Source organism: Lytechinus pictus, chromosome 11, assembly GCF_037042905.1.
Source record: "Lytechinus pictus isolate F3 Inbred chromosome 11, Lp3.0, whole genome shotgun sequence".
Taxonomy (NCBI): domain Eukaryota; kingdom Metazoa; phylum Echinodermata; class Echinoidea; order Temnopleuroida; family Toxopneustidae; genus Lytechinus; species Lytechinus pictus.
Genome location: NC_087255.1, coordinates 33,873,449 through 33,885,133, shown reverse-complemented (window position 1 = coordinate 33,885,133; position 11,685 = coordinate 33,873,449). Strand labels below are relative to the sequence as shown.

The following is an 11,685-nucleotide window of genomic DNA, read 5'->3' as shown; positions in this document are numbered from 1 at the left end:
GCAATTAAATTAGAATGGGCAAATTTTTATCACACTAGATAAATAAGAAATGCCGAATGTTAGTTGGACACATAATTAACCTCATGGAGCACTTTATCCCCAATATTTTTAGAGTGTGATCGAAGGAGGTTTGATATATTTACCATGTTTACTGTTAATCTTTTTCATACAGAACTATACAAGATACTGGCCTGTATTCCATGCTTTATTGTGATTGGAAAGACAAGAATATGCTTCAAAAGGTGTAAGTTGATGATAAGACTTGATAAGTAAGTAAAGGAAATTGCTTGACACTCGTGGAAATAGATGAAATGGAGACAAAACAAGTCAGCGAGTACATAGGGAAATGATTCCACTATTATTATTCATATGATAATGAATAATGCCAATACAATCATTTAACAGTTGTGCAGTAGAAATTTTCTCGAGCTAAATTTCGATGGATCTTTTTCGATAGTTCTATTCCCTGAAGTCCTCCACCAGGAAGGGTAACTCAGGGCTGACGAGAGTGGGAGTATTGTTACTCTGTTTTGTTTTGTTGCAGGTTTTGCATGTTTAGTTTTACTTTAAGTATGTCAGTGCTGTTGGAGGATACCGTATCGGCTGTGAGACTATTCCAGTGGGAGATTGCTTCAGGGAAGAAGGAATTAGCCAGTTGGGTAGTTGTGATGAACTTTGAAGTGACGTCATACAGTTCATCATGGGATCTTCTTAATCTTGTTATTTTTCTTGTGGCATATTTATTTAAGTCAAGATGAGTTTCTCCATGGATGATCTTATATAAGTTGATGAGTCGGTGATTTCGCCTCCTTTCTTCGAGAGACATCCAGCCAAGTGTTGCCATTATGTTTGTAACGCTGGATCCCCGTGTGTAGTTCCCTGTGACGAACCGGGCGGCTCGTCTCTGAACCATTTCCAGCAATTTGGTGTTCTTGACTGTGCCTGGGTGCCATGCTATCGAAGCATATTCCAGGTGGGGTCTAACAAGTGTGTGGTATAGACGTTCTTTCACTGTTTTAGAGCAGTGATAGAAGTTCCTTCTGATGAAGATATAAAGCCCTCGTACCTTTGGCGGATGCCTGTTGTGACTGCTTATCCCATTTTAGGTTGTTTTCTATATGTATTCCTAGGTATTGATGGCTATTTACTTCCTGAAGTTGTTGACCAAGGAGTGAGTAATTGGTATGTCCTGGTACTCGCTTTCTGGAGATCCTCATTACAGTGCATTTGGATGCGTTGAATTTCATCCCACATGTGTTTCCCCATGTGACCAAATTATCTAAGTCTTTTTGTAATGATTCTTCATCGGAGGGGTTGGATATTGCTCGGTAGAGTATGCAGTCATCTGCGAACAGTCTTGCCGTGCTGTGAACTGCTTCTGAGAGATCGTTTATGTACAAAATGAAGAGGTGGGGCCCGAGGACTGTTCCCTGCGGAATACCGCTTAGGACTGGTAACCAGTTTGATGTTTTACCATTCACTACTGTTCTTTGATATCTCTGAGTCAGGAAGGAAATTATCCACTCAAGGGTCTTGCTACGGATGCCATACAAGTAAAGTTTCTGCAACAATTTCTTGTGGGAGACGACATCGAATGCTTTGCTGAAGTCGAGTATTGCGATGTCACATGTCTCCTTGTTGTTGTGATGAGTAGCAAGATCATGGATTGTGGCAACTAATTGTGTGTCACATGATCTACCCCGTCTGAAAGCATGCTGGTAGTCAGAAAGGATTGAGTTTGTAGTAAGGTGTGTCATTAGATGGCTGTCTACTATATGTTCCATAAGTTTGCAGCATACACTGGCCACCGATATAGGGCGATAACTAGCTGGTTCATTTTTAGGACCCTTCTTGTAGATAGCAGCGATGTTCGCTTTACGCCAATCCTCAGGAAGGATCCCTTGGTCATATGACTGTTTAAATATGAATTGCAGGACTGGGGCTATTTCTTCAGCTGTAAGTTTAAGAACACGGTTTGGTATGCTATCTGGTCCTGCGGCCTTTGATACATCTAACATGTTCAATAGCTTAATGATGCCACTAACCGTGATGTTGATATCTGGCATATCAGGGATGTTTCTTGTTGGAAGGTTGGGGATTTGGGTTTCGTCCCTTGAGAAGACGCTCTGGAACTGTTCGGCCAGTGCGTCTGCTTTCCCTTGGTCATCAGTGATGATTTCGTTTCCCTTTTTAAGGCTCTGGATCCCTACGTTGTCTTTGCGCCTGGTTTTGATATATTTCCAGAACTGTTTATTACCGGCTTCTGAAAGAGTAGCTATGAATGTCCGTTTGGGCTTTTCTAAGTTCTTTATTGACTACTCTCTTTATTTGTTTGTATTTGTCCCATCTATCTTGTCCTCCGAGTTGCTTCGCCTTTGAATAGTACCTCTCCTTCTTGCGGCAAAGTTTCTGGAGTTTAGAGGTTAGCCAGGGTACTCTTGGTTTTCCTGACACTGTTTTTGACGGTACATGTTGGTTGACAAGGTCGTGCATCTTGTCTCTAAAGTTGCACCAATTCTCTTCAACTGATTTATTACTAGGATTTGAGTCCAAAAAGTTTACGCAAAAATTTTCTGCATCTGTTTTGATTTTGTTTTCATCCATCTTTTTCCATTGGTGGATCTCTCTTGGCGGCCTAGTAGGCAGTGGTGCTTTAAATGTGCTGCTTGTGCAATGTTGATCTTTTATACATTACATGATTATTTAGTCTGGAACACTCTTTCAGTTTTTCTCTTAATAAATCAAGCAAAATGTTTTTTTTTTCCTTTAAAGGATACTATCATGGAATGAAATTGAATTTCTAGAACCCAGGGTCCTTACAAATGTACAGAAGCTTCAATACCTGTGAGTAAACCGTCTAAAAGTTGTATATGCCTTACACATAATTCTATTTCCATTTCTCTCTCCAAAAAATGAAGAACTTAGTAAAAAGATTAAACTATACTACTTGTTCAAGTTAGTGAGAAATTACATAATGGAACTTTTCATTATTAAACGAGTTTGCATATTCATAGCATATTTTCAGTCCTCATAAATATTTTATACTTTTATAATTACTTCAAGGGCATTGACACACAACAGAATCTCCGACTTACCCCATGATGTCTTTGCGAACTTGTCACAACTCCAGAATTTGTGAGTATTGTAAAAATTACATAAAATCACCACAGATCTGTTCACACGGTTAGCTGGTGTGAGCAACACTGTGGAAGCAATTGTGTATGTGTGAGTGTATTTAAAGGGATGGTCCGGGTTAAAAATATTCATATCTAAATGAATAGAGTAAAATTCACAGAGCAAAATGCTGAAAATTTCATCAAAATCGGATAACAAATGATGAAGTTATTGAATTTTAAATTTTATCAATATTTTGTGAAAACAGTTATATGCACATCGTCATGAATATTCATTAGGTGGGCTGATGATGTCACATCCCCATTTTCCTTTTTCTTATGTTATTACATGAAATCATAAATGTTTAATTTTTTCATACATGTAAAACTAATGTATCTCCATTATGATAAAATAAGTTGCGGCAATAAATAACAAATGAACTTAATCAGTTGTCAATTCAATTATTTTAGTTCTTGGTAGAAAATTTTTGAATAAACCTAATTTCATATAATAAAATATAAAAGAACAAGTGGAGATATGACGTCATCAGCCGAACTAATGAATATTCATAAAGACATGTTTCAGCGGAATAATGCAAATCTTTAAAATTCAGTAACTTTGTTATTTGTTATCCGATTTTAATCAAATTTTCAGCATTTTGCTTTGTGAATTTTACTCTATTTATTGAAATATAAATATTATATTATTTATATTATGGACCATCCCTTTAAAATGAAACGAGCGTGTTTCTAATGGGCTAGGGTGTGTGGGAGTGTATGTAATGGTACGTGGGTGTGTTGGTGTGTGAGTGCGTGTGTAATGGTACGTGGGTGTGTTGGTGTGTGAGTGCGTGTGTAATGATACGTTGGTGTGCCTGATGATACATTGTGTAAATGTAATAAAGCGCGGGTTTGACTGATGGATTGTGTTGGTATGTATGAAATGATATGCGTGTGTGTCTGATGGTATATGTGGGTGTGAATGTAATGAAACGGGTAAGATCTCAGAAATAAGATCTAATTAAAACATCATGGATGAAAAAATGTATGATGGTTTGGGAGTGTATGCAAGGAAACCTCAGTGTGTACTTTTAATGGTGTAGTGTATGGATGTGTCTGGTGTTGTGCGTTCGTGTGTAATGATACGTTGGTTGGTTTGTTGATACGTGGGTTGTGTGCACGAAATGATGTGTTGGATGTGGGGCGTGCGGGAGAGAGTGTATGTGTGAGCGCGCTCATGAAAGGTGTTGTGTTTTGGGGTGCTTTAGTAAGTGTAATCATATGCAATGTGCGGTTTTCTGGTTCCATCAGAATAGTAATTAATACATATACACTGTAAAAATGAAGTGCTAATTTAGCACTTACAGTGCTTGTATAGTGACTGCACTACGAGAGTTGATTTTCTAGTTCAAATTTAAACTAGAAAATCTACTCTCGTAGTGCAGTCACTATACAAGCACTGTAAGTGCTAAATTAGCACTTCATTTTTACAGTGTTTTTCAGGTCATTAATATGACAACAAAATACAAAAATTACGTCATTGGCTAGAGGACTTTTTGAAAAAAATTGGAGTCTCAACATGCTCAATATCCAAAGCAAACATTTATAGGTTGCCATGGTAAACTCATGAAACGCACATTTCTGCTTGTTTGCTAACATGTTGAATGAGGTTTGAATATTCATTTTGTTTGCAGGTATCTTAATGAAAATCGCTTGACAATTCTACGAGCAGGGTTGTTCCGCGGATCAAACAGTCTCAAAATTTTGTAGGTACCATTTCATTGATATTGATAACCTATAACTGAAGATAAAAATAATTGTATGATAGCAACTTTGAATGCATGACCATATTAATACGATAAACATGATAAAAACGTAATTGTAAAAGTTATTACGTGACACTTCTTTTTTGCTGTTGATCACTCATTTGTTATGAATCGTTGGCTCGTTTGGTCTTAATATAGTAGCTGGTCAAAGTGTTTAGCATCAAGTATGCTTCAATAAAATGTATGCCTATGCTTTTTAAAAATGCATTTTATTCATATACCTCAATAATGGTTTCCATTATGGTATGAAGAACCTGTGATAGTATGCACTCGAGAGAGGAACTTTCAACTGATATTACAGTTTACACCCGTCTGTCCATCGGGTAATATATTTAGACATAATTTAAAATAAAAATGTACAGTAAATGAAATACATTTTCTCGAAGTCTTGCAAAGAATCGTCGCGTTTTTTAATAGAAACCACACAACATTCAAGTACACAGCTTGACACATTTCTTTTGCTCAGAATCTTACTATGTGATTATTGGTCATATCATGTTGCATTTTAATTTCTTTGACTTCATTTCAGGGTACTCTCCAGAAATATGATTTCTGTTGTAGAACCTGGAACTTTCGATGGGTTGGCATTGCTGAAACGTTTGTAAGTTTATGGTTACCATGGTAGAGTTGTTTCGGTGTACATGTCTATATTCTAGAGCAATGGCCATCATAAGGATCCGACTATCCAAATGCTTAAACATGATTTATTAAATACTCTTTGTACAAGTCTATATTTAAGTTGGAAAGTGCACACAATATGATATGATTATACTGTGCTTCAGATATATTAAACTTTTAAAATATCTTGAATTTACAGGTACTTTTCTTTTGTATTATATTGCATTCGTAGAAGCTTGGACAATAACAATCTCCAACGTGTTCCATCCGGGGTCTTTAATGCTATCAACAAGTTAGATCGGCTGTAAGTATACCATTTATCCCTAGTCTATGACGAGTCCGACGGAGATTTTTTTTTTAATCAAACATATGTTTCTGTTATTACTAAAAAAAATCGTGTGTGTGGGTGTGAGGGTGTGTTTGTAAATGCCATGTTCCTGCGTTTGTGCCATCACAGTGTGTTTTTGTTAAATTGGTGAGCAATGAAAGCTTAAAATAAACAGAATTCTGACATTTCTAAGATTCATTTGAGTTTCCTTGGAAAGTTATTTAGGAATATTTACTTTAATAAGGCATATTCATCCAAGGCGTATCCAATCTAACAATCCAAGGCATGTGTGATCCGTTAATCCATCAAGACTTATAATTTGTTCACTTCATTTATTTAAGCAAATTTCCGGAGTACTTCATTTCCTGTCTATTTCGAACAAAACAATATGGATATTTATGGATTTATTCCTCACTTTTCAATTCATTTCAATGTACCAATAGGAAAATATATATTATATTTCTGTGGTAGTCTATAAAGTTACGCTTAGGGCACGGTAGTTCATTGTTAGAATGTCGGCCTTTGGAACGAGAGGTTGTGGGTTCGATCCGCGTGGCATCTTCTTACCAAACACTTTTCAAATATGGGACCTCCTATCATCTCAACCAGGTGCTTCGTGTATTAAAATGAATAAATGTAATGTTATGCAAGAATTGCTGGAAGACAGGCTTATTAAATTGAAGTATCTCATATTTACCCAAAAATATGAATTATTATATTATCATGATATATTCTTTATTATTATTGTTAATAGTATCACTTAATTATTATTGATATTATCATTTTCACCATCTTCATTATCATCATTGTTATAATTACACCATTTACATGTATTGTAAATATTGCCTGTTAATATTTTTTTTATAATTGTATACTATTATTAATATCATAATAATTAAGATCCACACTTTATGATATTGACAAGACAAAATGCAAAACATTTTATTTCAGAATGCTGAGCTACAACAACATATCTACTCTAGAGCCGGGATGCTTTACCGACCTAATTTCTATGAGAGGACTGTAAGTGTCGAACATCACTGGCCAATGTGAGGAAATTAATTTCATAACAATTCCATGATCATTTTTCACCAAGACCTGACAATGAGTTCAATTACCCCAACGAATCAATTGTGATTCTTTTGTTTCTTCATTTTCGAGCATTAATTTTACCGAAAGGTAAACAATGAGACATAAGTGATTCTGTCTATTGATGCAGTTCATGTTGCTAAACCTGTTGAGCGAAATCGAATAACTGTTTTGGAAATTTGATGTTAGTGTATTACTTTATCAGGGTTTTCTTATATAGATCGCTGCGAATTCGAACATACCGTCTTTTATTGAATTCAGTATGTAGATTAAAGGGAGGACCAAGTCCCTTATTTCTCGAGGCATTATATTGCTTTTCACGTCATTTAAGAAAAATTAAATTCAAGTATTTAGAACTATTCATTTTCAAACTAAATATCTTTTAATCATCTTAGATATCTGAACGACAATTCGCTGGATCTCATACCCGCTGGTGTATTTGAAAATCTTCCCCGATTAAGAATTCTGTAAGTTTGTTACTTCATCGATCATAATGATTTGATGTTATATTTGTAATATTACAACATACATGTATAATTCCTAGAGAAAATGGCATTTAAAAATCACTTCCATGTCACCTTATGTGTTATTCAAGCAATCATTAAATTACTAATATCTTTACATAGATCATTGATATTCAAGAAATTCAATGGTTTATATGACATTTCTACCATTCTATTGTAGCCATAAATCTGATAATAAATGTTCAAAAAGTATGTATTTATGCCACAGAGCAAGTGCAGCTGACAAAGAGATATCTAGTGTAGGAAAATGATACTTACGAAACGTTTACATGATCTAAATTTACAGGTTGCTTTCTCATAACGGCATAAAGAATATATCATTAAATACATTTTCTGGCCTTCCAGCTCTCTACGGTTTGTAAGTATTTTATTGGATTTGGGAATTTGTATATATACTTATTATCTAACTACTACCGGGAACCAGGGATCCAGAAACGGTGCAACTCATACATCTTTAGTCCAGTCCAGTCGAGTAACTGTTCTGTGAATGTGTATAATGAATATGATTCTTTGAATTACAGAAATAGCATATTCCGTGAAAAAGTTTTATCAAGTGAACATGAGCGGTTGTAATTAGGATTGAAAAATCTAGTAAGAATCACAACTTACTCCACATGAAATATATTCTCTGATACACTGTCATACGTTATAATTTCATCATTCGAAAAAAATCATATTCTACTTTAACATGTTTTAAGTCGGTGCCAATTGAATTGACAGGTTTTCCATTATCAGAAATGATTAGTTTGTTATGTTATGGTATAATATTCCACTGTATTAGATAGGTAAAAGAAAACTATAATAATAGGTGCAGGAAAAGACATCATCATTAAAGACAATGAAATTTAGATAAAATGACAATAAAGTTATTCAAATCGAAACTACATACATTCATAAATGCTTACCGCTATTTGAGAATACTGGGATCCGCTTCCTAAACAGTTAGAATTTGGGTCACTTTGCAATTATTGCATGTATCACTGTGTCCTTCATTGTACTAGGTTGATGTGGATTGTTATCGTGGTATTTACCATACTTACAAAGGTATCACACTAGCACGTCTTTGTGAAACTGGTACAAATGTCAAATAAATAATGTTTGTTTTTGTCCTAGGAATATGAGTAAGAACAGCGTCTCTTACTTGGAGCCAGGATGTTTCTCGGAATTAGAATCACTTTCATGGCTGTAAGTGACCTAGCCTATCAAATGGATAGTTACATGATTCATGTTTAAAAAAAAAACCGTATTAGGAATCTTGATTAAAATGTACCTATTGTAACTTCACTTAATCTGACTCAAACGCTAATGAAACATAAAAAAGGTTTACTTATATCTATTCTACCTATTTATATGTCATTCGTACAGGTTCGTCTTGTACAGTGAGCGGGGAAATTCCTAAAATGTATATATTTATATGTGCATATTCTTGTATTGTGAATTGATGAGTTCGAGGAAGTTTCCTGAGTGAGAATTAATTTTTGATGATGAAATTCGATTTAGTTTTTCTCTTGGTAGGGCGCTTCAAACTCCCTCATAAAACAATTTCTAGAGGGAGAATACATTAAATCAATGATTCCCCTGTGCATCTAAGTTTGCGATCTCATGATCTATTGAGAGTAAAGCCCCAGTCACATATAGACACGGATCCTCCCGGATCAACACGGCAATACCGGCATGATCCGGGGAGGTCCGGGATAGCTTTGCCCCGGATGACTGTAAAGGCCCGGTCACATATAGGCGACGCACGAGGGGCGCATGGCCCACGTGTTGCATTTTTGCAGTTTTGGTCAATGCGTTGTTACTCGCTAGATCTGCGCCATTGTTCGTTAAGCGTTCGACGAGCGCGTTTTACCAACGTTATGTATTCGACGCTCTTCGCTTGTGCGTCGTAATTTTTTGAGCATGCTCAAAAATATGCGCAGAGCTCGACGCATGACTCTATACGCCATGAAGTCGCCAAACATTCGCAAAGCGCGCTAGACCAACGCTAGACGTACGCTGAGCCTACGTTGAGTATCCGTCGCAAGTTCGGCGGCTGATTTCGAACGAACAACTGGCGCACACATAACGTGCTTTCCAACGAACACGCAACGAATATGAACGAGCTGAACGAGTGCTGAACGAGTGTTGAACGTGTCTCTAACGCACACAACGTTTATCTAGCGTGTTCCTAACATATACATGGCGTGTGCCTAGCGTGTAGTCATAGGGCATATAAGTGGATCCGGCACCAACTCCTCATCACTTCTCCTCCAGCCCTCGAAAGAACCACCTCGGAAGATGGATGATCCTGACACTCAATTGAAATATAAAATTGCAATTCTCCAACATCAGCATAACCTAATGGCACTGACTATTCACCAACTACAAGTCTCCAGAAGGAGAAAGGAAAAAAAGTCAACGAAGATACTTGGTCTGACCCTGGATCGGAAGGAGAAGACAATTTGGCTTGTAATAATAATAATAATAATAATAATAATAATAATAATAATAATAATAATAATAATAATATGCAACATTTATATAGCGCTTAATACAAACGATCGGATGATCGGGCGCTCGAGCATTAAAGGAATTCCTTCCTACCGGGTACCCATGTATGATCAACTTCTTGTAGAACTCCGTAACGAAGACCAGGCAGCCTTCAAAAATGTTATGCGAATGCCACCAGAGATGTTCGACGAACTGCTACCAAGAGGTGGACCGAGTATCACCAAACAGAATACAACCTACAGAGATGCCCTCGATCCTGGCCTGAAGCTTGCTCTCACCCTTCGACATCTTGCGTCTGGGACCAAGTATCGCTCAATGTCCTATGGATGGAGAATCCCTCACAATACTATACCCCTGCTCATCCCAGAAGTGTGCCAGGCCATCATCGAAGAGTACAAGGGTGAGATGATGAAGTGTCCCACCACTCCCGATGAGTGGCGTGCCATATCTGACCAGTTCATTGAGAAGTGGAACTTCCGCCATACCTGTGGTGCACTCGATGGAAAGCATGTCAGCTGCAATTGTCCTCCAAACAGTGGTTCTCTTTAATATAACTACAAAGGATTCTACTCCGTTGTCCTCATGGCGCTCGTGGATGCTGATTATCGCTTCATCTGGGTAGACATTGGTGGTATGGGATCGGCATCAGACGCTCAGATCTACAATGCTTCTGAGCTGAGATAATATGTTGAAGATGGCAGTTTAGGCCTCCCGGATCCCGATCATCTTCCCAACGACAACCAGGATGTACCATACTTTTTCGTCGGCTACAATGCATTCGCTCTACGTCCTAATTATTATGAAGCCGTACAGTCTTAGAGGTATGACGCAGTCGCAGCGCATTTTCAATTATCGGCTTTCCCAAGCCAGAAGGGTTGTCGAAAATGCCTTCGGCATTCTGTCTAGCAGGTTTCAAGTTCTCCTGACCACGATGCAGCTGCAGCCAGCTACCGTCAAGCTCATTGTCACGGCATGCATCATCCTCCACAACTAGATGAGGACAAGGTACCCAGGTGTGCAGAACCAGCAGCTTGACCGTGCCGAGAACCTTGGTCATGACTAGGTCCCAGGAGCATGGAGATCAGGCCTTAACATGCAAGACACCATCTCTGTCGCTGGCAGCAATACCTCCAGCAGGGAAGGAAAAAAGCAGAGGAATCTTATCAAGCACTGGGTCAACTCCAAAGCCGGTGCCGTTCCATGGCAGGACAGAATGATATAGACAACATTTATGTGAACAGTTCGGGCAGCTATAATTATACAGAGATTGTGATTGGATGATGGTTGATTAATGCTTTGTACTATTTCATTCCATTCTTTATATACTGTTTATTTGACAAGCATTCACTTGCAAACATACATAATTATACATACGCACACACACACACACACACACACACACACCCTCTCGCTAACAACGCAAATACATTTGAACACAAATCCACACACACTTTTCTCCTACATGTGTCTATTCTTAGCTTTTTTCATATTTCCCTTTTTTTACTTTTTGACTCTTATTTGTAAAGTATTAAAAATATTATGTCTAGTGATAATATTCAAATCTGCCGGCAACTTTTTTTTCAAAAAATAACTTGTGTTTTCCCTGCCTGATAAATTGACACTGATTTAAACATAAAATATTTTCAAACTATTTTTCTTTGGTAGTGTAAGTAACATAATATATTTTCTTAATA

At 37.2% G+C, this 11,685-nt stretch overlaps 1 protein-coding gene across 1 annotated transcript; it reads left to right on the top strand.

Annotated features, from left to right (window-relative positions):
* Nucleotides 1-10,093: 10,093 nt before the first annotated feature.
* Nucleotides 10,094-10,675, top strand: LOC129255522 (uncharacterized). Its single transcript, XM_054893872.2, has 2 exons — nucleotides 10,094-10,391; nucleotides 10,554-10,675. Exons 1-2 carry the CDS (start codon nucleotides 10,094-10,096, stop codon nucleotides 10,673-10,675), a joined length of 420 nt encoding a protein of 139 aa, XP_054749847.2.
* The last annotated feature ends 1,010 nt before the right edge of the window (nucleotides 10,676-11,685 follow it).

What these genes read in the sequence shown, in the direction of transcription:
- LOC129255522 (XM_054893872.2), top strand. Translation starts at nt 10,094, where the DNA reads ATGTATGATCAACTTCTTGTAGAACTCCGTAACGAAGACCAGGCAGCC. An exon ending in CATCATCGAAGAGTACAAGG is followed by an intron (nt 10,392 to 10,553) that starts GTGAGATGATGA and finishes ATAACTACAAAG; the next exon opens with GATTCTACTCCGTTGTCCTC.